Source organism: Protobothrops mucrosquamatus, unplaced genomic scaffold, assembly GCF_001527695.2.
Source record: "Protobothrops mucrosquamatus isolate PMUCROS unplaced genomic scaffold, P.Mucros_1.0 scaffold218, whole genome shotgun sequence".
In the NCBI taxonomy this organism is placed as follows: Eukaryota; Metazoa; Chordata; class Lepidosauria; order Squamata; family Viperidae; genus Protobothrops; species Protobothrops mucrosquamatus.
In genome coordinates, this window is record NW_015386571.1 from 540,745 (window position 1) to 568,052 (window position 27,308).

The 27,308-nt window shown below is 37.3% G+C and overlaps 1 protein-coding gene across 2 annotated transcripts in view; it reads right to left on the reverse strand.

The window, feature by feature from the left end:
* Positions 1-27,308, reverse strand: part of RAD51B (RAD51 paralog B) — a 320,577-nt gene that overhangs the window by 139,696 nt on the left and 153,573 nt on the right. For both annotated transcript variants that reach the window (XM_015814093.1, XM_015814094.1), the window contains exon 10: positions 11,341-11,419. In XM_015814093.1, the coding sequence (XP_015669579.1) occupies positions 11,341-11,419 (79 nt within the window). The remainder of the gene's footprint in view (positions 1-11,340; positions 11,420-27,308) is intronic.

Below are 27,308 nucleotides of genomic sequence, written 5' to 3' on the forward strand. Positions count from 1 at the left end.
GTATTCTTACCAACCAACCACTTTCAGGTACTGAGCACATTCAAATGCCTTCCTGTTTCAGAGTGGAAAGCAAGTTAAATCTTGGACTTGCTCCTAGCACAGGAAGATGTGATCACCTCTTCTGCCTGAAATATGTTCAATAGAGGTACAACAACAAAGATGCTGCATAAACCTTATGCAAACTTATTGGGGTTACAATTGGGTTACAATTAATTATCTATAGGATAAGTGGCTTCTCAACTTTTGTTTTAGAAATTGGGAAAAACTAGGCCTTAAGTGATTGCTGGTTAATGTTGTTGGGGGATACTGCTGCTCATTTGTCCCGTTGAATCTGAGGAACTAAGAATGACCGGGTTCGTTCTAAATAACTGTCTTCAAAATTTAGTAAGTCTGGACTACCAAGCAGCACAGAACAGTTTTTCCAAACTGGGTATCCTCCAGATGTATCAATCAATCAATCAGAATAGAACTGGAAGGGACCTTGGAGGTCTTTTAGTTCAATTCCCTACTCAAGCAGGAGACCCTATAGCATTTCAGACAGGCGGCTGTCCAATCTTTTCTTAAAAGCCTCCAGGGATGAAGAACTTAGAACTTCTGAAGGCAAGCCATTACACTGGTTAATTGTTCTCACTGTTAGAAAGTTTCTCCTTAATTCCAGATTGCTTCTTTCTTTGATTAGTTTCCATCCACTGTTTCTTGTCTTTATTTGTTGACATTGAAAACTCTCATACATATAAATTGCTTTATCTAATACTAACTACCAACTACAGCTGTAATTCAGACTCCCCCCCCCCTCTTTTTGAAGTCTTCTGTTTAGTTTAGATACTTACATTTCTAAATCCTTCCCACTCAGAACAGCAGTCTGCTAACCCAACTATGGGGTTTTTTACCTAAACGTAGACTTCACTGCCATAAACTATGTATAATGCAGCTACGAGCATGTTCTACATAATAAGGATTATTCCAAAGAACATGCTGCTTTTCAGTATATGCCTCTATGCCAGTGTTTCTCAACCTTGACAATTTTAAGGCATGTGGACTTCAACTCCCAGAATTCCACAGCCAGCAATGCTGGCTGTGGAATTCTGGGAGTTGAAGTCCACATGCCTTAAAATTGTCAAGGTTGAGAAACACTGCTCTATGCCTTAAAGCAGCAGCTCCCAACCTTTTCTATACCCCGCACCCCTAGTACACTTCTGATATATTTTCACACCCCTTACAAAAGTTCAAAATAACGACAACGAATTATGCATATACACTATAATTTTGAAAACCGAAGTTTTTGCACCCCCTGGAATATGGTCTCGCACCCCCAGGGATGGGAACCCCTCCCTGCCTTAGAACAACCCTTCTTCCTGAGACTTGAATACTTCCTTCTGAAAGGCCCTAAAAAGTAAACCAAAAGGGTGGGATTAATTTTAATCTGACGCTTTATGCTTAAATTGTTTATTTTATGAACCATTGCCCGTATATAAATATGGTTAAATATATTTTAAAGAGGCTGAAGGGCCCAGAAAATATCTTCAAAAGGATTTTGAGATTAAAAAATGAATCCTCCACTTCTGGATTAATGACAATGGTATGAAATGGCACAACAAAACTAAAGCTGAGAGTTAACATTTATTAATCAAAGCAAAGTTTCTGCAGGTACTCTTCTGTGTTCCTCTGCCCTGTAATGAACCAGCTATTGTCCCTATTATTCCTCTCCCTGCATTCTACGATGACAATACAGGTAGTCCTCACTTACAACCACAATTGAGCCCAAAATTCTGTTTCTAAGGAAGACATTTGTTAAGTGACTTTTGTCCCATTTTCTTGCCACAGTTAGTAACATGGTTGTTAAGTGAATCTGATTTTCCCATTAACTTTGCTTGTCAGAAGGTTGAAAAAGGTGATCACATGACCCCGGGATACTGCAAATGTCATAAACATGGACCAGCTGCCAAACATCCGAATTTTAATCACGTGACCCTGGGGATGCTCCAACAGTCATAAGTGTGAAAAACGGTCATAAGTCACTTTTTTCAGTGCTGTTGTAACTTTGAACAGTCACTAAGTGAAGTGTTGTAAGTCAAAGACTACCTGTAGCTGCCTCTGCTTCTCCACATTTCTCCATCCTTTCAGAAACATAATCTCTTCATGCTTCTGATAAGGACACAAAACAGTTTCTTCCTCATACAGAGAGCCCCCCCCATCCTCAAAGCAGGTTCCCCAAAGCTACCAGAGAGATTCCCTTTGAAGCACCACTGGCTGTTACAAGGTAGTATCCCACAATGCTAGTGCTGCAAGGCCAATTTGGATAATCTGATCAGAGGCTCCTACTTGAAGGAACCAAATTAGACCTGGGTTGGTGTAAAAGATAGACCATTCTGGCACTGTCATAGGTAAAAAAAAAGGTCTTGCATTCCCCAATTTGGGAAAAATCTTTAAACTTTCCTCATGTCCATTTCATTAGCCAAAAAGGAATTTAACCTGGATGTAGTATATAGGAGTAATTGTTCCAGTCAAAGTAAAATATCTCTTTGTTAAAATGCTATTTTTGGCAGCAGTAGAGGAATTAAAATGAAGAGTTGCTTCGAAATGAGATGGGCAGCAAATAAATCTAATAAATAAAATAAAAATAAAATAAATAAAACAAAATGCAGGAGAATAATCAAACAACCGGATTTTTAGTTCTCCTGGTAGAAAAAGGAAGACAACACTTTCAGAATGCATGCCTTGGAAAACAGGCAGAGTGATATCGACTTAAGAACAATCAAAGTCACCGTAATTAAAATGAATTTCAAATAAAATGTAGACAATTTTTGTTATATATTTATTTGGCTTTTATGCAGTGATCAGAATATTTTTCGCCAATCAAGTATCTAAATCTATTCTCCTGTTTTATATTTCCACTCCCAGGAGGTCTTACTGGCACAAATTAGTAGATCACATCAATATAAGATCTTCAACCATTGTATGTAAAAGCCTTTTGGAGACAACTCATGACAAGCCCTTGCTCCAACACTTGACTAAAAACAGATGAGCACAGTGTATTTAGGTTCAGGAATTCATTCTTGAGAGCACAACAAAGGGAGTGCTCCCTCTAATAAGGCTGGAGAGACATTTTCATTCTAGAGAAATTTCTAGCCCTGTGAGTCATATTTTGGTGGAGAACAGAGAGAAAACTGAAAATAGATTCCTCCCTCTACTTCTTAATATAAAAATCAAAACAGCATTAAGGACCACTATTTATCATTTAAATAAAGGCATATTGATATACAGCATATATTTTGCAGACCATACAAATCTACCATACTATCACAGAAAGGAAAAGGAACTTTTATTCTCTTCCTGAACACTGTTTTTATTTAACAGTTCGACAGTACTATCAAATAATTGAAGTGAGAAAGAACAAAACAATTCTGAAGAAGTAGTCACTGATAAATAAAAGGAAAAATATTGCTAACACTGAAGATAGGAAAGGAATGTAAATTACTGTTTTTACTGATTCGATTCAGGAACTGAATGGATGTTTTTGTTTGAGATCCCCAACGCAACTCCAGGGCCTCTTTTCCTGGTCAGGCACCTTAATATTTCAGAACTTATTGCACTCTGCACTTTTATACTTTGGATGAAACATATACATATTGTTAGTCAATTACATACCTGTATAGAGACATCTACTTAATTAGTCAAGTCTTTGCAATTAATTTTCCCAATTCTCATAATTCTCAGCCAGAGTGTGATTGTATTCCAAAGCCTGAGGCTGGCAAACTATGTTCTATATCAGTGGTGGCGAACCTATGGCACACGTGCCAGAAGCGGCACTCAGAGCCCTCTCTGTGGGCACACGCGCCATGCCCCGAAGATGGCAACCGTCCCTCTTCAACCAGCCGCCCGCTAACTCCCCGAGGTCCCACATGGCTGGATGCATCCCAGCACCCATGCGCTCGCTGGCCTCTGTGCAGGGGCTGATGGTGTCAGGCAGCAGCCGCCCTGGCCTCACTTTGCCCTGTGACAATGGCACCCCCGCCCTGCCTCGCCTTGCCTCACCTCACCCAGCAGGACGAGCCTCCTGCCCACCGCCCCACCTGCCAGAGACCCCCTGGATCTCCCCCAACCCTGCCCGGCCCCCACAGGTGTCCCTCCCCACGAGCAACATCGAGGTGATCACGCCCATCTTGTCCACACCCACCCAATCTGCCATGACCACCACAGCCACGCCCACCCAGTGAGCCACGCCCACCTGGTACCCGGCGATAAATAAGTGGGTTTTGGGTTGCAGTTTGGGCACTCGGTCTCTAAAAGGTTCGCCATCACTGTTCTATATCATAGAAATGAAACTTGAGGATAAAGTCAAACAAAAGACAAAAAAAAAGTTAAGAGACTTTCCAGACATTTAGAAAGCTTTTCTTTAAGTGATTTATAGTTGTTGTTTATTTACTTTCCATTCTTGTTCAGACTGGTAAGGACAAGGGAGGAAATTCAGAGTTTTTCTTTGCCACTTTTATTTTCCGGATCCAGACAAAGCTGGTTTTTCCCACATAGTTTAAGATTTAAACCGACAAACTTCTTTTTAGATCATAAGAAGTTGAAGTCAAGCCAAAACAGCTTTTTAGTTTTGTTTTCACTTTGAGTATTGTTTAAAGCTAAAGTGCATTTTTCAGTACTTTTTGTATCTTTTGAAACTGAGATCTATTTTCGTCTGCATCCTGGACATTTGGAGGAAATAGGCAAAACCCCAAGGAATATATTTAAGTGTGAATAGACCCTCAGTTGCTTACACAGCAAAGCTCAAGGACATCCTGGCTTAGCCAGCAAGGAAAAGATTCAGTTCCTAACCTTGTGTGGCCAAATTCTGCAGTACCAATCTATACAATTTACCATTTTATTTATTATATTTACTCCTTCCTGAGCCTACAAGACACACGCACGCACACACACACACACACACACACACACACACAGAGAGAGAGAGACAGATAGACAGACAGAGACAGACAGAGACAGCCTCTTCTTTTCACTCTGCCACTGCATTTAAAAGGAACCCAAGAAATGAATGATAACAATGGAGCGGAAAGAACACTGTACAAGGTAGTCCACATCTTACAACCATAATTGAACCTTCAATGTTGGTCACAAGTGGCTCATCATGTGATCATGCCTGATTTTATAACTTTTTTTTGAAGCTGTTGTTAAGTGGATGTGGTGATTATGTAAATGACTGTGATGTAATAAATGTAATATAAGTGAATATGTGTTATATGAACCCACTATTCATTATGGAGTGTTTTCACTAGGAACTGGAAATAAAAGATTGTTTCCAGGAAAATCATGGTGATGTGACTATGAGGATTCTTCAAGTGGCTATAAAGGTGGGCTGGCTGCTGAGAACCCACAATATGGTCGCGTGGTTACAGGAGGGGGCAGCTGAAGAACTTTGACTCTGGGTAGCAAGTAGCTTTTTTTGAGACTGTCATAACTTTGACTAAGCAACTGGCTATAACTCAAAGACTACTGTAGGATGGCAGAGAGTTCTCTTGGCTGCCTCTCATATATAACACACATCAAGAAGTAGGGTCACAAACCATCCTGCCACAAAGGCCTGCTGAAAAATCCAAGTCTTATAGAAACACGTCAAGTTGGGGCCCTATAGACATTACAGAGAATAGTGTTCCAGAAAATGGGAATGGTCATAGAAAAGGCTTATGCAGAGCCTGAACAGAGTTTTGGCAGAGGACTATACTTGCCACTCTGGTCACCTGTTATAACTCATCTCTTCTACAGCATCATTCCAGGGCAAGGAGAATAACTGGTGGATATTTTCCACAGGCTAGTGAAGTCTGATGAGATTGAAGAAAAACTATGCTAAGAGAGAGTCCTAATTAATCCCTTTCCTTAATATGACCTGTATATACAAGTTAAGATGACGAATCTGTAGAAAGATCTTCTTAGCCATGGTGGCCACCTGCTACCTTGAGCAGCAGCTGTGAGTCCGGGAAGACCCCTAAATGACTCAACAATTCAGTCAAGGGAAGTACAACCATGTACTTCCATGAGTAAAAAATGATAAATCACCAACCCCTCCCCCCAAAACCCCCACAAATTACTCCTTCTTGCCATAGTTGAATCAAAGTTGGTTTCTCCCCATCTAGTTATTTTTCTATACTCTGGTTTAACGATGTTTCTTATCTTTTTCAAATAAAGTTTGTTTCTTAACCATTCATATTTTCAAGAATTCATTAATGTGTTTTCTTAATAGGGATAATGAAATATGAAAGAAGTGATAAGGCAAGAAGAATTATAATTTTCTTCTTGGGTTGTTGGCATGTTTATCATGCTCACTAGACCCCTCCCAACAAAAAAATACAAGATAAATAATAAATAATAAAATAAATAAATAAAAATAATAAAAATCCTTCATCCTCAGAAATGTTTCCAAAATGAGACACAAATTTAAAATTTCAAACTAGCAATTCTAACAGGAGGGCCAAAGCACATTTTTTTCAATATTGCAAACAGCATTAAAAACTGGACAGAGAATCTCATATATATCAATGTCAACTGTGCATTGGGGTTTTCAGCTCAGTAGGACAGCCTGAACAACCACATGTTATTTCCTGAGTTTATATAATTGCTAATTATAGTCACCCATCTATTTATGTGTTTGGCCATCCAACTCAAATACAGAAATTCTGAATGGCTTACAATACTGAACAAACACACCCTACAAACAAATAATCAATTTGATTAAAATAAAAGGAACACCTTAATATCTGTTCAGGAACTTGCCATTATTACCCTCCTCTAGACAATGACTCCTCTCCATCTGAGCTCGCTTGCTCTCAAGCTAAGCACACTGCTACTTAGATAACCTGGATTTTGTGTCAATTGCCAGTTCTGTCTGAACTCTACTTTGTTATTAGCTTGTCTAGTTAGTGACATTCTGGCAATGTAATCTAGTCCTGGAACTCAGTTGGCATCCCGGGCACCCAGTGGTGAGATTCAAATATGTGAACAACTGGTTCTCTGTGTGGATGCCACTTCTGGAAGTCCATTCTGGGCAACAAAAAATTAGCTATTGGTTCTACCGAAGTGGTGCAAACTGGCTGAATCCCACCATTGCGGGAACCTGATCTGAAGGCCTTTCATTCTACAGTGGTACTCAACTGCTTTGAAACTCATCAAATTTGGTACTCAACACATTTTGACATGAAAATTTTGTCTCTGTACTCATCGTTTGTTTGATACTCAATGCACAAGGTAGAACTTGTCGGTGTCAGCTGCCTTGTGACTCACTACATTATTCCTTAAGGGAAAAATGTGTTTAGTACTCATTGTTTCTGGTACTCATCGCACCTTCTGGAATGAAATCACGATGAGTACCAAGGTACCACTGTAAATGTATACCAGCAATTTGATGCTATTAAAATTTTGTTAAGAGATTTTAGATGAGCAATGAAGTGAGAGAGAAATATATCCTATGAATACGATATGAGAATAAAGAGAATTAGAAGAATAAAATGTGGACAGACATTAGGAGGGTTCATACTGCAGTCACCATAAAACTCTGTAGGAGTTTGGCAGAGAACAGACTCATTTAAGTCAGACAAGTTACAAACTACTCTTCAAAACATCAAATAAAGCACACCTGATTTGTCACAGTTGGGATCACTGGCAAGTAAAATAATACTTTCAATTCCTGAAATTTACATTTTCCATCTCTACAAGTTAATATAATAAATCAAGTGTGCTATACAATCTCTCTCAAAAGAATAATCCCTAGATTAAAATCAGATTACATTTACATTTGAGCTGATCAGAACTAACTCTTGTATAAAATTTTACAAAGACTGCCATTATAACTGAAATGTTTAAAAAATCTGCTCAAATGTTGGTTCTACAATTAAAGATTGGACATCTTAAAATTAAAACTTTCACTCCACATTCCAGATATGAAATATATTTGAATCATATATTTTTCCTTCCCTATATAAACATGTTTCTTTTTTCAGTACAATGTGGATGCATGAACTAAGCTACTCTTATGTGTATCCGATCAACAGAATCAAATCTGACTAATGAAAAAAAAGAGCTTTTGTTAAAAAAAATATAGAACTAGCCTGCAAAGTGATTTCGTAGACATGAAGGGGAAGCAGATTTGTATCCACATGTTTAGTCTCATTAAATCAGGCTCAATGGGAAGAAACAGTGACATGAACATGGAGAACCATTATATTTTTATGGGTTTAATCAAAGTTCAGTTTTATTTAGAACTGGATACTTTTGCAGAATTCAAATGACACTGTTTAATTCCAAATCAGAGGATATGGTCAGCAATGTAAAAAAAAATAATCAGGCTTTTAATTTGTCACTTCATATAAATGACAATACTTACAAAATTACAATTTTAAAAGCCAGAATTATGCAGCCTTAGTGAATTCCTGTAAGACTCACTGCTTCTTCTTATCTTTTCCCTTGTTCACACAATGCATTTGAAACATGGTTCCAAATCTAGCTCAAGCTTTTGACCAGCCATCCTTGTCTACAAATTGTTGAGCAGCATTTCTCAGGATTGAAAGGTCCAATAAAAGAGCGACTGAATAATTGGATTCTTTTCACCACCCAGTACTTCAGGTTTACAAAGGCATGGAAGTCTCTCACTGCAGTGCTCTTGGCAATCTGCTAAAATGATATAAGAGGTAGAGTTTTCCCTTCTCACTAAACAATTTTTTGTGCTTGTACCTAGACCATGAGATCCAAAGAGACCAGGCAATAGAGCAGCAATTTACATCAACAAAGGGGATTTTGATGCACTCCCTGAATGGGGCTGCATTACCATGTTAATAGCTTTTTCACTCTCAGCCTGGGACTTTGGAAACTTTTTGCAAATGAAGAACAGTTCCGCTTTCTATTTTAACTGTAACAATAGAAGAGGAGCTCCTCAAACTGCATCAAATAGCAGTCAGTGAAATCCCTAACTACTCATCCTGTCTTGGTGGTTTATTAACCACCAGGCCAGAGAACAAAAGAAGGAGAATAACCTGCAGCCTGACTTCACCCCCTTCTCTTAATCCCCTAGAGATGGCCGGAGGAATTGCCTGCAAAACTGTTAAATCAATCTTTTTACCTTCCCCCACTTTTTTTTTTTTTTTGAGCTTCCTTCCACCTTTCCGCCATAAAAGAAACTTCAGGTAAGTTTCCCAACATCAAATTCTTTATGGCCTCCTGATTAGCAGAATGATGTTGAGATTCCTCTCCCCCCTCTCTCCACTTCATTTTTCAGACAGTCGTTGTTCTTCACCAGTTCCCACACTCATCTACTTGTTCCTTTGTCATATGCTTTGAATGTACTCTTCTCCTGACACCGACTGCCTCTCTCACCCTAGAGAATCAATGAAAATGTTGCTCCTGCAGTCAGCCGGTGGAACAGAGCCCATTCATTACCACAAAAATGTTCCACTGCCACCAACGTAGACAGCAATTTTCTATCTAACTCCTCTCAACACATTTTCCAGTTTGAAAATGACTCTCATTTTCATAAGGCTTCCTACTTTCTTAAGATGGCTGAAAAAGAAACATATGGATTCATTATTGGGATACTTCCTTTTTTTCTTACCTCTATATGTGGTAAGATCAGCAGCAGATTTGTGGCTTACAAATCTACTCTATAGAGCTGATTGTTGCCAATATTTATTGGTTAACATAATACTGGTGTTCTGTCTTTTATACTATACTTAGGTATAAGACCATAAAAAAAAGACAGCGAGCCAGTTTGATCTAGTAGTTAAGGCATCAAGCTGGAAACCGGGAGACTGTGAGGTCTAGTCCCACCTTAGCCATGAAGTTAGCTGGGTGACATTGGGCCAGTCACTCATTTTCAGCACTAGGAAGCTGGCAATGGTAAACTACTTCTGAAAACTGTAGGGATTATCCAGGTAGTTGCCAAACCACCATAAAGAACATACAGCAAACAATAATGAACAACTTGATACTGATAAATACATTGGTTGTATTCCCATGTGTCCTAATCATAACACAAATATGCCTTGGCAATCTCTTTGTTTTGCTAGGCCCTTATTATGTTACCTTCATCTCATCCTCAGGCCTTGAGTGAGACAGGTTTATCATATTTTTTCCCCGTTGGGAAGCCCTGGATAGGTAAAATATGCTAAGCTTTTGTCACACATTATTTTGGACGATATTCAGGTGACTGGCAAATGGGAGACAGAAGTTTGTGAGACAGGATAGGGATAGGGATTAGCAATGGGAATAGTCAATTTCACATAGGTGTACTTTTCTGCCAACTCAAGGATAGTGACTAGCTGTGTGACTTGATAGGGCTAAAGGCCCAAAGTATCCTTGGCTTGACCTCTAGCAGCAAGCATTAACACCAACCTCTCTAAAATGTTCTGCTTTTCTCAACACCTGCATGAGCTAGTATCTTAATAGAGGAATCTCACATTTGTTTAAACATATCATCTATTTAATCAGCTCTTCTCATAAATAGATGTTTCGACTAAATAGTCGGAAATTCTGAGTTCAGTTACAGGATCTTTTATTTTGGGTATCACATCCCACTTGTAAAATGTGGAACCCAAAACTCATTTGACATAAAACTGAAGGGTAAATAATATTTGAACAACTCACTTATAATTCAACAGAACTGTGATTTTGTTAAATTTTTGAAAGCAGACAGCAAATATATTTTTGACATTTACAGTAACTCATTCATATAGAAAACAAACAACAGGAAAACATTTAAAGCAAAAGTTCAAATCAAATATATCCCACATTTAGATAGTAAACCTAGATTATTACACAATCAACTTTTTTTTCTGAACACTGAAACACTAAGACACCTCTCCAAGGCAAACTCTTACACATGATCCTCTATTATTGTAAAAGCAACAGCTTGTTCATTATACCTGATACAGTCATACACTGATATTTATTTATTCAAGAAAATTTATATAGCTGCCCAAATCACTCTCAGTGAATTGCAATGGCTATTGCCTCAGTTAAATTTATTTTTGTTAACACCAAAAATTTCTGGAGCATCCATAGGTACAAGAATGCAGAAAACATCAATATAAAATGCCTAATATTGACTTGCCTCATATTATGAAAAAAATACTAAATTCAGTTAAAAAGAATTAGATTAAACTAAGATTTACAATCTTTAGTCTGACACTTTCCAGGGTTGAACCAACTCCCATTTTCTCTGGAAAATAGCTTTGTTGTATTCAGGGAGCTCAAATTAAACATGTGGAGAGTACCAGGCTTGGGGAAGCAGTTTTAAGCACTTACTTCCCTCAGCACATTACCTACAGTAAGAGAAAGCTCATTTTATCTTACCTTGGAGAACCAAACCAGAATTTTCAATAATGTATAGGAAAGATGTCAATGGAGCAATAGGGGTCTTAGCAACCAGGATCTGCAAAAACAAAACAAAATGAAAGATCATATGGTATAGTGATTATTAAGATGTCCAGAGGAACTCAGCTGGATAAACAGCACTACTAATACATTTTCTCATACTCTACAAAGAGTTTGTTCCACCATTCATGAAAACCTACTTCAGGTTCTATTTATTGATTCAAACTTTCCAAAGATCCACATTGTCTTAATATAAACTTTTGTTTATTTCGCTGAAATACACAACAGGGTATGTGTTTAACGAACCCTGCATGAGGATGAAAACCAAGAAAGAATATGGTACAATGAGATCCTATATGGGTGTTCTCATAGTAAGAATCTAGAATCACCACTAGTCATTTGTAGCCAAAAATCCATGTTTTAGCATAAAAGTAGCACAAACACATAAAAGCAGTCCCTATCTTTTAAACTATCTAGAAATTCCAGAGAGATGTTGATAATTTATGAGATTCTAAAAGCTCATTGCTGCCATTTCTCCTAAACGTGTATGCATTCCAAATGTGAAGCAGATTTCCTCATTCATTTATGCCTCAGGGGAAAAAAGGAAAGACACTGGAAAGCAATTTCTAGTCTGTGGTTTTCACAGTGGCATTTCTAACTTTGTAACCCTAAGGTTACCACTTAACAAGGCTGCTGATCCAAAGCACACTCTGGTTCTTTCAGAACTCTGTTTCAATTACAGTGATGTCATGCCCATTTTGTAAAGATAAAGAATATCATAGTACTGCCTTCATTTTTATGTATGTAATGGAGCTACATCTACATGGAAGTATGCAGTAAGGTACCCCAAGGCTCTGTCTTAGACCATAGTACTCTTCAGCATCTTCATAAATGATTTAGATGAGGGGATAGAAAGAAAACTCATCAAATTTGCAGATAACACTAAGCTGGGGGAAAATAGCCAACACTCCAGAAGATAGGCTTAAGATACAGAAAGATCTTGACAGACTTAAACATTGGGCGCTATCTAACAAAATGAAATTCAATGATGAAAAAAGTCAGATTTCTACATGTAGGCAAGAAAAACCAAATGCACAGGTATAGTATAGGCCAGAGGTCCCTAACCTTTTGGGCACCAGGGACCGGTTACGTGGAGAAAGTTTTTTCCGCGGACCGGAGAGTGTGTGGTGCTGCCTGCATCCTGTGGATGGGGCTTTGCTTGTTTGTGCGGACCAGTTGCTGGCATGCCATGGCCCAGTACTGGTCCAGGACCAGGGGATTGAGGACCTCAGGTATAGGTAGTACCTGGTTTAATAGTAGTAACTATGAGAGGGATCTAGAAGTTCTAGATCCCTTAAAGATAAGCCAACAGTGTGCTACAGCTGCCCCCCCCCCAAAAAAAGAAGAGCCAATGCAGTCCTAGGCTGCATCAACAGAGGAATAATATCAAGATCACATGAAGCATTAGTAGCAGTATATACTGCCTTGATAAGACCACTTGGGATACTGCGTCCAGTTCTGGTTGCAGCTTTTTGGATCCAATTGAGTCTCAGAAGCATTCTTGGCAATAAAAGGTTTGCTGGAAGCTAGCTCTTATGTTTGCAGTATGCCCCCTCCCTTAATTGAAAGGCTTTTTAATGTAAATATTCAGGTAGGACACGGTACTTGGCAAGCACCCAAGAAGATATATATAGTCTAACTGATATATTATCTTCTTTTATCATCTATAGAAGAGGACAGTGGGTGCAAATATATAATATAATTTTTCTGCAACATTTTCTACTGAATAATCTTCTGGTGATTGTATTGTATTACTGTCTATAGCAATAACATTACTATTTTATTTATTGTATTGTGCTGTAATGTCTTTAGTTTGGGGAAGCTTTTTGCAATGGCAAACACATACCAGTGACCAGTGCTTTCAGGGATATAAAATAAGTGCACTTCTACCTACAGAAGTTTTCACAAGACTTGAACAAAAAGCTCTATTTTCTGTATGAATTGCTCTTCACCTAGCTCTGACTGTGACAATTACACTCTTGAATTCCTCTAAGCCCTGATTAATAGCAATGGTATTGTATTATTAGAATTGATAAGAAAAAAAACACAACTCGTGCAATACAGGTAGTCCTCGCTTAATGAACATTCATTCAGCAACTGTTTGAAGTTATGATGCTGCTGAACAAATGATAATTAAGTCTGGTCCTTGAAGTTATGGCTGTTACAGAGCCTAACAACTGCACTCGGGACTACCACAACTTCAGTCACTAAGTCATATGATATTTCACCTAATGACTGCTTCACATAGTGACAGAAATTTCAGTTCTCATTAGGGTCATTAAGCAAGAACTACCTATATCCTGTTTAAGATAGGTCACACTAATTGATATAATTTTGCTGCCATCCCCATACAAATAAGACTGCAAGAGGATTGTAGCTATTGCACCTCTTAAAAATTCAAGTAGTTTTTGAAAAGAGGTACCTATATTAATTGGATTATTGCCAAAGGAAAAAGCATCCAACTACATTTTCAGAAATATAACCAAAAACATGGCTCTGTGGCCTTGTGTGGGGAGCCCAAAGGAGCACATAGTTGTGGGGTTGGTTAGTGCCATGAGAGCTCTCCCTTTGTCTTTGTCAACCAATTTTTTACAAGGTTATTTTTGCCTCCTCAAAAAAATCTTTATCTATTTATCTATCTATCTAAATTTTTAAATCAAAAATTTAACTCTAACATTTTAGCTTTTTATATAGTTAATATTTCAATGTTTTATTGTACATCGCCCAGAGTCCCTCTTTGAAGGAGATGGACGATTTAGAAATGTGAAATATAAACAAATAATTAAGAACAATTTTAACAAACCATTTCAAACTATGTGGAAAATAATATTACAAACAGTTCCAGCATATAAACATCTCTTTCTGAATGGACATCCAAGATGTCAAGCAGGAAGACATAAGACAGATTTCTCCTCTCCCTCCCTCCCTCCCTCCCTCCACCAATATACAGTAACTTTACAATTGAACTGAATTTTTGGTGTTGGAGGAGCATTCAAATATGCACTTAACTGCAGGCATAAGTAGACAGTACCAAAAAGATGATTATCACTGGATAATTTTATATGTATAAACTAGACTGAAAAGGCAGTTATGGCAAATCATTACTTTATTGTTGCCAAGAAGTAGAGTTCAACTCAAAGAAGCCTTTACTTTTTATTTCGGCTCAGATGAACAAAACTAACAAAGGACATGTATTATTAAAGATATCTTATAGGACAGTTCTTTACTAAGACATAAAACCTTCAGATGTACGAACAGGATTAAGAATTAATAGTATAATTAAAACAAAACAAACAATGCTATCCACAAAGTCCAAGTTTCCGTTCCAGTCAGTTCAACATAACAGCATATATGTTTCAAATGGAATGAAACCATTATAAAAGTAGATCAAAGACAGGTGAAGGGTAGAGAATTGTAATACATAAATGACTGAAACAAGACCAAAAACCATGCCTGCTCTTGAGGTTGTTTATGATTAAAATGGCTGATTTCCATCATAAAAGAATATTAAGTTAAATGGGTGTTAGAGTCCTCACTTGCAAATGTTTACAGACAATTGTTCATTCTTCTACTGTAATTATATTCTAGTTTCACATGCTGAGTTAATTTCAATGAAAAATTGTGATAACAAAAAGCAAATGGGTTTATTCATTGCTTTATGGTCTTTATTGATTTATTTATTGCTTTATAGTCTGAAACCAAACCAACATATATTAAAATGTACAGAACAACAAAACTGCATGCAGAAAAATGACATAAAAAAGTTACTCAAAACTAAGAAGGAGGTACCAGCTGGTTTCTGTAGGCTAATGCTACTGATAGAAATTTGGTCATTGTCCTTGATACAGAGAAAAATTGGTCATTAAAAAAAACAGTGATCTCATCATGAGGGCAATTAAAATTCCTAGAAAGTGAGATTATGCATGCTTACCTCCGATATGAATACAATTGGGATTTTAATAAGATATCAGATACAGATGCAACCTCTATGCTTGGACATGAACAAGTACAATTTTCATATGGGAGATTGTAGCATCTTCTGTTTACCACCCTGTTAAGGTAATGCATTGACTCAGGCCACAAAAAAAGCTGCTATGTGGAGCATGTCAAATACTTGAACAAATAGAAAGAATCCAAAGGGAGGGGGTGATTCTACTGTAATAAAGATGGGCAATCTACCTATCTGTCTGAATATCCAACTCATCGGTCTTCTGCTTAAATTCTGCTAATGTTTTATCAGAGCCTAGGATCAGTACAAAAATATATCAAATCTTGGTCACTTTGTCTTCGCAGAGTAGATTCAAATCTATCATCCAGGATAAGATGAATCAAAGAGATTCCCCAGAATATTTGTTTTGCTCAAGATCTTAAGCAGCATATTCTTGTGTAAACCTCAAGAGAGATACATCTCAATTTTAATCAGGTTTGGTTAGCAAAGGTCAAATGAAGCATGAGTGCTCTTGATTTTTAAAAATTAGACTGCATGGAATCCAAGATAGAGATCTTCTTCTTCTTCTTTTTTTTAAACAAATTTTATTGGTTTTTTAATTAATACAAAGTGCTCCAGACACACCGTGGGGCTGGGGTAATTAGAAATCCACAAACAGAACATACATAAGTAATTCCATCAATACATCATATAGTCCCTCTTTATTTCCCTCCAATGGCTTATATATTTAAACTATTTAAACTATTTCTATCTTAAATTTTCATTAATCCTAAACCTGTTTTAAATCTTTATGCAATTACAAAACCATAATCAAATTTGACTTCAAATAAACACATTATCAGTTCAGGTATCTCTTCTAAATATGTCATAATTCTTTAATTTCATCATAGATCTTATTTATTCCACAAATCTCTCCCAGTTAAAATAAACATTAATCTATCCTATACATATCTCATCTATCAATCCATCAACTTTTTTTATTTGTTTTAACAAGATAGTGACAACCTTAAATCATTTGAGTCCCTTAGATAAGAGTCTATTTTCATCCAATTAATTATCAAATCTACTATCATCCATATTATCAGTGCAAACGTATCATCTTATTAAAATCACATTCCATTAATTATTGATTCAGTCCCGATCTAAAACATCTCTTCATTTTTCTTCATTCCATTATATAATACTTTTCATACATTAATCACCCATTTTTTCTTATTTCCATTCAAAAACCCAATCCTTCACTCAGTCCATAGTTCTAAAATGCCTTATATCCAGTATATATGATTTTAAATTTCTTTTTTCAGTCTTATTCTAGGCTTTTTTTTTTGCCAGGCAGGTTTCCACAACAACGCTTCCCTTCCGACCAGTAAATCTCTCTTTGTTGCTTGTAGTGTTGTTTGAGGCAGTAGTGAGCTTCCTGTTGTCTGGATTTCAGATCTCCATCTTTGTTTTTTCTGGTCCTCACAAATATAGATAAGATGCTTGTAGGATGCAATGAGCTCCTCTGTATTCTCAATGAAGTCATCTTTTGGTGTATTTTGGTTTGTAGAGTAGTCAGGCATATTCTGAACATCACTTTTAAAATTTGAAGAAGAATCTCTAATTCTTAGTTCTGTGGTGATCTCTTTCATTGTAACAAGTTCCTCTTTAATTTCCTTTAATTCCTCTTCTGGTATCTTTTGGTTTGTAGCATAAACAGATGTAGTCTGAAGATCAGTTTGAGAGTTTGGGTTGGCATCAGCTTTTCGCTCTGTAGTAATCCTTTTCCTTATAGCGCATATTTCTTCAGAAACCTCATAAATCTTTTCCAGTATAAGCTTGCAATTTAAATGAGAGCAAAGGTTCTCCATTTTAAAAGTAGTCAAAGAAAGTCTTTTCTTAAACAGTGTCCACCCCCTCAGTTCCCACAGCTGCACCAGCTTATCTCTTCCAAAGATATTTTGAAGGTCAGGTTTTTATCCAAGAAATAGCTGCAATATTATTTTTTCACCACTAGATGTCCTCAGTAAATTAAAAAAAGCTTTTCCAGACACCCTTTTTTCGCCTTTTTTCTCTCTTTTAAAGGAAAGAGTGGAGAAAGAAATATTCTTCCAATGTTAGCTCTTAAAAAAAATTCAAAGAAGCATGTTTTTTCTCTGTATCCCAAACTGAGTGAAAATAGATTATAATCTTTAAGAAGTTTCAACGCCTCTCTTCCCACACATATAGAAGCCGCTCTTTTCAAACGGGGAAATAGTTCCAACCCAAGTTTTTTCAGGCAAAAAGAACCAAGTAGGGGAAAGAGAGGGACTAAAGGGGTCTCACCCGGCTCCTCCGCGGTGGGTCTAATCTCGCTTAGTTGTAATTGTGACTTCGGCTGGTGCAGCAGGATGATCGGCCATCTTGAAGGACGATCGTTGCTCCGTCGGCCCTAAGGAAATAGCTGGAGCCACGGGAGAAGCTGCCGCTCTCCCGCAGCTGCCAGCAAGCCTCCTTCTCGGTGGTTGCCCCTCCAGGGCAACTTTCGACCCAGCAAGGGGTCTACCAACAAAGAAAACCCGGCCGGGCTGGAGACGAATCCCCAGACACGACCAGCGTCGCTGCGTACCGGAACCGGAAGTCAATAGAGATCTTCTTATATATCCACAAGTGTGTGCCATAAAGCAACATACAGAAAACTTTGGCCCTGAATAACTTTGTGGCAGCTGGGACAAAATTATTTCTATGCCAGTTTACAAATCTAGTAATAGCTAGATACTATTTTTTAGATCTTTGTAGATAATTCCTGTGCTTGATTTCCACAGTAGGTAGAGGAGTGAAGATAAATTACTAATATTTAGAGGATTTTACTTGCTCAATAAACTTGAAGTGATTTTCTGAAATATATCAGAAGTTTTGTTTTTGAGTACTTTATTTCAAGATATTTTCTATCACAATAGAAACAACATCTACAAAGACCAACTCTAAATGTAGGGATAATGGTTGCATCATCCACATATGAAAAGGATATGGAACAATAAAGCAAGAGATAGTAGATGAAAGTATGGAGCAGCAAAAGCCTCAGTGTTATCATTAATATAGAGATGAAACAATAACTAGGCAAATACACTTCTGCTGTTGTAGCCATAAGCAAATTGGGGTGGGGGGGATTGGGGTGGTGTGGAAATGGTGAGAGTGAAGAGAGGAATTTGTTCCTTAAGCCTTGGAATTTTGTAAGTAATTCCAACAGTATACAAACTTAAATGAGAGAGAGAGACAGAGGGTGTGTGTGTGTGTGTGTGTGTGTGTGTGTGAGAGAGAGAGAGAGAGAGAGAGAGAGAGAGAGAGAGAGAGAGAGAACACAAATCAGAAAGACAGAAGCAGTAGGTAAATAAAGGAAAAAGAGAAACACCAGTCTAGTTCTTGTGACTTTAGTGAGGAAAACGTTTACGTTTTATTGCTATTATGACAGGTAATACTTTTTTAAAAAAAATATGAATGGAAAAATAATAGTTCCACTTCCTTTGGCTGCACATTTTCTCCTAGGATGGATTATCATGCCAAGTTGTTTTTGTTTTTAGCTTTCAAAAGATTTAAAGTAGAGATGAGGAACATTTTTTCCCTGTCTGGAGTAACATTCCTTTGTGGGTAATCTGTTGCAGCAAGTAATAAAGGAAGCAATTCTTTCTCTTTATTCCTATCTCTGCTATCCATATCTTCCTTGATTAATTTCTTCCTTGAATCATATCCCTAATCAATTTTCTTCTTTTCCACAATCTTTTTCATTTGACCTCCAGAATCTGAGAGAGCAGATTCTCACAGAGCAGCCTACAGAAAGGCCAACACAGACATGGAAATGTATATTTGCCCTTTGATGTCTTCTTCCTCTTCCTTTCTAATTACCACTGGGCAGAAATGATGCTAATTAGCAGTATGCAGTAGTCTAAAACTGTGCTTCCCATGCCGAGGTGAGACAAGATAAAAAAACAAAGAGAGAACCATTAGATGGAAAGGAATGAAATAAAACATGCGAGGTGCTGCATAATAAAATTGAAAGAAGAGTGCTGGGTCACACGTATAACCAAATTCTAAGAAAAACAGTTCCAAAGAAGGTGGTTGTCTAGGTCATGTCTACTCAGCAACATCTCTGCATTTCTTAAAATCACAAGACTTCCTAGCTTGTAATAAATACCTTGGGGTTTCTTGCCTATACTCTGGGGTTTTTTTTGTTTAGTTTTTAGAAAAGTTCCCAGTTAAGAAATAGGAAACCGTGGGATGATTGCCAGATTTAGGCAGTTTACTCTGCTGCTGCAAGGCAAGAAAGAAAGAGCAAGAGTTTAAGAGTCTGGGGTGATGAACAGACGCCCCTGGATTGGCTCTGATTTGTAGATCAGCAATTCTCCAATTCTGATTTAGAGTGGAACAAGTTCAGAGTGTGCTTTGTGCAGATTCAGCCTCCCACTGAAGTATACATGGGCAAGGAATGAGAAACAGGTTTTCCAAAGTAAATCATACAAGAAGCTTAAAATGATACAATATAGCAATGATTTATTGAAATTAATAATAATATTAAAATATATATTTATAAGCCACTTAATCCAAAGTAAATTGCTCAAAGAGATGTGCAGAATTCTGTTCACATTATTTATTTATTTCGGAAGTTATCTAGATCCAAATTACTCTGGACAGCTTACATTCTGAAATCCAGAGCAAGTGCACTCTACCTGATCTTATTGAATGGTAGAAACTATGGAAAATAGGTAGTCCCTCAAATAACCAAACTTAATGCCATTAATGGTTTTATAGATAATAATTAGAACCTTATTTTTTACCGAGAAGCTCACCAGAAACCATCACTATCCATGTCACTGCATTATGGACCAGTTGTAGCCTCTGGGTGATCTTCAAGGCAGCCTCATGCAGACTACATTGCAGCCCAGCTGTGGAATGACTAAAGATAGTCCTTGACTTATAACTGGTTGCTTAGTGACTGTTAGAAGTTGTGATAGATCCGCCCAAAAGATACTTAGAACCTGGAGTCCAAATTCTAATAGATGGCCTGCGTCCCCACAGTCATGTGATCACATTTTGAGCACTCGATAATTTGCCCATATTTATAGCTGTTTGCAACCTCTTATGGTCTCATGACTGTGATTTGTGACATTTTTTGGTCCGATTTCCAATGTACACAATGGGCTCACTTATTGTCTGTGGCATTCTCTTAATGACTGCTGCAAAAAAATACTATAAAATTGAGTCGATCACATGGGTGTCTCGACTTCAACTGCTATGACATAAACTCCATTATGGTTGTAAGTCAAGGACTATCTGAAAGGCTTCCCAGTCAAGTAACAAGCTTAAATTGGCACACCAGCTGGATCTATGTAAAATGCTTCTTTGAGCAGGAATCCAGGACTACTCCCAAGTTGCATACCGGTCTCAAACAGGAAGGTGCAGCCCCATCCAAGACTAAAGAGGTAGATTCTCCAGTTATCAGGGAACCCAACTATCCAGAGCTACTAGGTTTTGTCAGGATTGTGCTTGAGCCACCCAGCCTTCAGACATTGACACGCTACATTGAAAAGAACACTTGGACTGCCTGGGGATGAGATGTATAGTTGGATATCATCAATGTACTGCTGATACCAGATTCATTATCAGCATATTGACTCATATCTTCAGCATATTGCTGATGCCACACTCTGAACTGCACCCAGTGGTTTTATGTACATGTTAAACAAACAAACAAAAATGAGAGTGATAGGTCTTGAGGCAGCCCAGAAGTGAAGCACCACAGCACAATCTCTCTCGCCCTTGTCTCAGTCAGCACAGACTGGAAGAGGCCACAGAGAAAGGAGCAAAGCCACCATAATACCATGATTCCATTCCCAAACCCCACAGCTGGTCCAGAAGAATGTCAAGGTGGCTCCATCACAGCTCTGGAAAAGGTCATCAACAAGTGTGACACATGTTGTCTCTACATTGTATCCTGGCCTGAAACATGATTGAAACAGGGCAAGATAACCTGCTTCCTCCAGGATCTTCTGCAACTACTCTTGACCACCTATAAAGGGAAGGTTGGAGGCTTAGTTGTGCAGGATTGTGCAGGATTGTTGAATCCAGAGATAATTTTTTGGCTAGCCTTTAATTTCAAACCAAACTATCTATTTGTGACTACATTTGTATAAAAGAACATAGCTGAAAATGGAGAAAAAATGCCCTGAAATAAGGAAATGTCATTCAGAAAGGATATTATTTATCTTAAAATATTAAATTAGATTCCTGGACTAATAAAACCATTGCTAGGCAAATATTTTTTTCCTCTGTGCCAAATTATGTAGGACATACAATCCTTATGTCAGAATCTCTCTGCTTATTGTATAGCAAGAAACCAAGGGGGGGGGGGGGAAGGGCCACTAAAGGTAAACAAATTCTTGGGGTTTGCATCAATTTAAGGAACCTTCCGCTATATATCTGCATCTTTTCTTTTACAGAAGAAAAGAAAATACTATATCAGTATAGTATCGGGAATGGAGGAAATTATCTGCAAAACAACAAAAATGCTGAATCTATAGTCTATTATTCAAATACTAGGTATTAAGATAAAAATAGGCAGCTGTCTCAAGACAAGACAGCATACTCTCTCATTTAGCTCAGTACACCTGACACAAAGCAGCAGCAGCTCTCTAAGAAGATAGATATGAGTTTTATTTGCCCTCCCTGGAAACGTGCTTTGCTGCTAAATGTTCCCCCAAATCCCTGAGAGCTCACGTTTGGCAGTATGAATGCTATATTTATGTTCCTGAGAAATTAAAAGGCCTCTTCATATTGCAAGTGCAAACCCTAAACAGCACATATGGAACCTTATCCAATGATCTCACTGTATTGACGGTTAAGTTCATCAAACATACATGGATGTTAGACAAGTACTATTTTTCGTTTACCTACTGAAGTGCTCTATGTCTGTTGATTGCTCCTCCCTGAGAGTTACTACATCACTTGACATCAAGATTCAGTAGAATTTAAGATTCAGCTTTAAAATAACTGAATCTGACAGAGTGACGAGTTGCCAGGAAAAGATTCCAAAGTCTTCCCCGTGGAGCACTGCAACACTTCACTACTGCAATAGAAATCGTCCATTGGGTTTCTATCTCCAGTAAATAATGAAGAATGAAAGAAGAGACTAGCTAATTAGTACTGGTTTTATCTAAACCACATAAACTTATACTGTACAAAAAAGATGAATGATATGGATATTTTTCCTCTAGCTCAGTGGTTCCCAACCTTTTCTATACCCCACATCCCTAGAACACTTCTGATATATTCTTGCACCCCTTACAAAAGTTTGAAATAATGGCAACGAATTATGCATATACACTATCATTTTGAAAACCCAAGTTTTCGCACCCCCTGGAATATCATCTCGCACCCTCCAGGGGGTGCGAGCACCCCTGTTTGGGAACCCCTGCTCTAGCTGGTGTATCAAAACAGATAGATTAAAAGTAACCATATGATTGAAAGAATACTTTTCTAGATTTTATTTGATTTTTGTTCTTTGGAAAACAGATATGGTGACTTTCAGAGGGATTTATAGGCACCATGTAAGACTAAGATATGTTATGTCAAGACTATTACAATATAGAATATCTTCTGTATAACATAGTTAAAAAGGTATTTGTGGTCTAGGACTGTTAACCTCAGAAAAACATGTCAGAATTTGTCTCCAAATAAGAAAACCACACACTCATTTTTGCATGCTGCAGTGGAAATTGTAGCCCTCTGAAGAGAAGTACACTTAACAAAAGCTTTTAATTAAAACCAGGTTAATGGGTCACAATTAAATAAAACTATTTACAGAGCAATCTAAATGTATCATACATCACCCCATCTTATGAGAAAACCCTGACCAATGAAAGCTACTTGTGAAGGGATTTTCTCTCTTCAAAGCTTTATAAAACCTCAAGCAATGGCTGTTTGGGGGCTCTTTATGAGAAGTGAGCCATAAATCCAATCTAATTATAAAAATAGTACATAGATTGCATTTGTGCTTTAGTAAACATCCCGCCCAGATATATTTATCCCTACTTCAGGTAGTGATCAGAATAAAGAACAGCAACACGAACAAAACATAAGTTACTGAAGTGTTTCTCCTTGCAGATAAAAAAAATGACATTTTTGCCATGCTTGCCTTCCTTCAAATTAACACTCAGTATAGACTGCAAAAATGATTACAATGATTTTTGACTGAGAATGCTCTTTCCTGATAATAACTTAACTCTCCAAGCACTTTATAATAGTAATGTTTATATAATGCAATTGCTTTGGGTTTAAAATGCAGCCTAAGTTTCTTACAGCATAATTCAGCCAGTTTGGATGCATTATTTCGCTCATGCTGACCAGAGGCTCTGGGAATTAAAGACCAAACACATCTGGAGAATGACAGGTAGGGAGTCCCAGGAAGGCACACAATATTTTATGAAGATTCAAAAGACATGTGCCATTCTGTTCTTCAAGTTTAACAATCCAACTTCTGATTGGTTACCATGACTTTTTCATGTGCAAAGAGCGGTTACCATGTCTTTTTCATGTTCAAAACATCTTACAGCCACAGTATCAAGTAAGACTCTGGCATCATCTCCTTTGTAGTCCAGAAGTATTATTCTTATGTCATTTGGCTACTGGCCAGAAAAAATGCATACTCTTCAGTTCATGATTATTAAATATCACTATAATATATTTTTGTTCATATTTGTATAATTAAATATAATCATATGTAATATGATATTATATTTATATTACATATAAAGATACATATACCTGTTCTCTAAGGTCCTCCTGCCTTCATAAGAGTAACACGCCATTTGTTGTTTCTTTGTTTTTGACTTCTAGCTCATAAATTTTAATATATAATTCTTCATTTTTCCCCCCTCAACCTGTACGTTCGTGGAAGTTTTCATGTGATAAGTTAACATTTACGGGAATAGACATAAAAACACAATATATTAGCATGTCTCCATTTCACTTTGTGAGGGATAATGGAAACTCTGTCAAACACATATGCATCTCAAACCTACATTAATAACACTCTGAAGTAGAAAGTTGTGGATCTTAGTTTCTTGCCAAGAAAACTATCCAAGCACTAGACCGCAGTACAAATATTTTTACCCACAGGACTGCCTGCAAAATGATTTTAGCATAGAACAAGATGTTTTCCAAAATTCAGTCATAACCCTCATTCTGTATGATTACAAAAAAATTAACTCGGCAATGTGAAAAACACACATTTCAGAGCTTGAATGGAATACATTAAAAGGCAAAGATAAGTAAAAGAATCTAGGCCAAGTATTCCCCACAGTACAGAACAAAATGAGGGGGGGGGGAGTTTTTCATTTGTCAATGTATATTTATGTCAGACAGTGACTGTAAATACTGATGAAGAAGCAAAACACTCTACCAAGCCAAATTCTAAAGAAATAAATAGCCTGTTCTTTTTAACAGTATAGTCCTTTTAACAAGAAACTACCTAGTATTTCTTGAGGTAAAGAATAGTCCCTACTGGGAGATCATTAATGGAAAACAATACTGGACTCATATATTATGGACAATGGTTAGGTGATCTCTTTCTATGCAAGGCAATAGATACAAAGGATGACAGCATTTCAATACTAAGCATTCTCAGGTTAAATTGATTATCTATTTCCATTCCAGTCTAGACTCAAGCTTAGTTATAAAATGAAAATAACCTTAGAACTTAGGTTGGATAATTACCAGGAATGTGTGCAATGCCGTTGGCTCTCCTACACCTTTCTGTAGTTTTTAACAAACTATAATCTTTTTTTTTTTAGCTACCTTGCCAGAATGGTCTGAAAGATAGAAATATGTTCTTGCTTTCATGTTTTCTAGAATGTACTCTGTCAGTGAGGCTGAGGTCTTGTTCTTTCTCTTAGCCCAGTGGTGGCGAACCTATGGCACGCATGCCAGAGGCGGCACTCAGAGCCATCTCTGTGAACTGCTGGTGGCGGGCTGCACCTGCTCCACTGATAAAACTCTACATCAAAGATGGGTACTCTGTTATAGTCTCAATCCTTCGTTCTCTCTTATCTGGAGGTTACATAGAACAGGACCGTAAGTATTTTGATATGGCTCTGTTCACTGATGAATCTGTTGGACCTGGGGGCTTTTGAGAGGTAAAATTAGTGCATTAAGTTTTATAGTGGATGGATGCTCCTGTTTTGCACCACACAGCCCCCTTTCTCAAACAAAAATAATCGGTCTAATTTTGTTTAAGTTGTCAACATTTTTAAGGGCACCATGGAACCTCTAGACTTGCATGGATTTAAGGTATTCCTAATACCCACAAAATGCCTCCAAAATCCCCACAACCAAAAAGGATAAGAATTGTTCAGCCCCAACCTCTCTCTGGATTTTGGGAAGACAAAATGAAAAAAGGGAGACACTATGTAATTCACAGATTGCAACTGCCCTCTAGATGCTTTGAATTCTAACTCTCAGAATCTTCATGTTTATGTTTTAATTGTTATGTTTTATGTGACACTTGATAATATATTGCATTTTAAAATTAAATTTAAATATTCTTAATAAAATAAATTTATTGATTTTCTCATTGAGGATAAAATAATGTAAAGCCTACCAAACTAGTGTTTCAGTGCCTTGTAAAGTGTGATATAAATTGCAAAAACTATTAATAAAAATAATTGGAAAACTGAATTTATGACATACAGTATGTCATCATATATCATATATCATATCACATCATATCATAGTTTCTAATTAATAAGAGATATCTGGGTCCCTAATAGCAAAGAAATACTCAAATAATGTAAATATTTTTCCTTTCTAAAAGCTGCTAGAAAGCAGAGTAAGGTAGGGCATAAATCCAAGCATTCTTTAATGATCTGACAGTGGCTGATTTGCACATGCATCCCACACATAACTGTAAAGAGAGTTGCCTTTTGAAAAACAGCTGCTACTCAGTGTTTCCCAACCTTGACAATTTTAAGGCATGTGGACTTCAACTCCCAGAATTCCACAGCCAGCAATGCTGGCTGTGGAGTTCTGGGAGTTGAAGTCCACATGCCTTAAAATTGTCAAGGTTGAGAAACACTGTGCTACATAAATTGTGCACAAGGCTATTTAGCAATGGTTTAGTATAATCTTTTCTGACTTGTATAGCTCTTGTATGAACACCAATTACCAGAAGCTGGGAATTTTGGCAATTGTTCCACATTTATGAAGGTACCCAAGTTGGAGAATGCTAATTTAGTGCTAGCATCCAGCATTCTAACTTTCTAACTATTGTCATATTAAAAAATGACAAGAAAGGTTATCTTATTTCTTTCTTCAGTGCAAAATATTTGGAATAACATTTTTCTTATACTAGGCAGTACGTTTTTCTAAAGTGAAGGGGTTTCTACATAGATTTTGGATTTAATTAACCACTAATATCCAGTATCTGGTAAATCAGGGAGGAAAAACCCATTTGGAAATATTTAAGCCTCAGTTATGACTATAAGGAGGAAACTGATGTAGTTCATGAATGTATCTTCCTTGGATCAAAAATTGTTCAAGATGGCAGTTCTACATCGAAAATCAAATGCAGGATAACCTTAGGCCACACTACAAAGATTAACACGAGTAAGGTATGAAAAAGCAGAGATATTGATATAAATACAAAAAGTAGGCAAGTTAGAGCAATAGTCTTCCTTATAATACATATGGGTGTGACTGCTGGACACTAAGAATGGCTGATTGAAGAAGAATTGACATCTTTGAACTGTTGTGCTGGCGTAAATTATTGTGTATACCAAGAATAGCCAGAAAAACCTGCAGAGAGGCACTGAATCCTATAAAACCAGAAACATCACTAGAAGCTATCTGATTTGCTTTGGCCATGTCATGCATGCAAATTCATTAGTGAAGTCAATAATGAAGTCAATAATGCTAGGAATGGTTAGTGGGT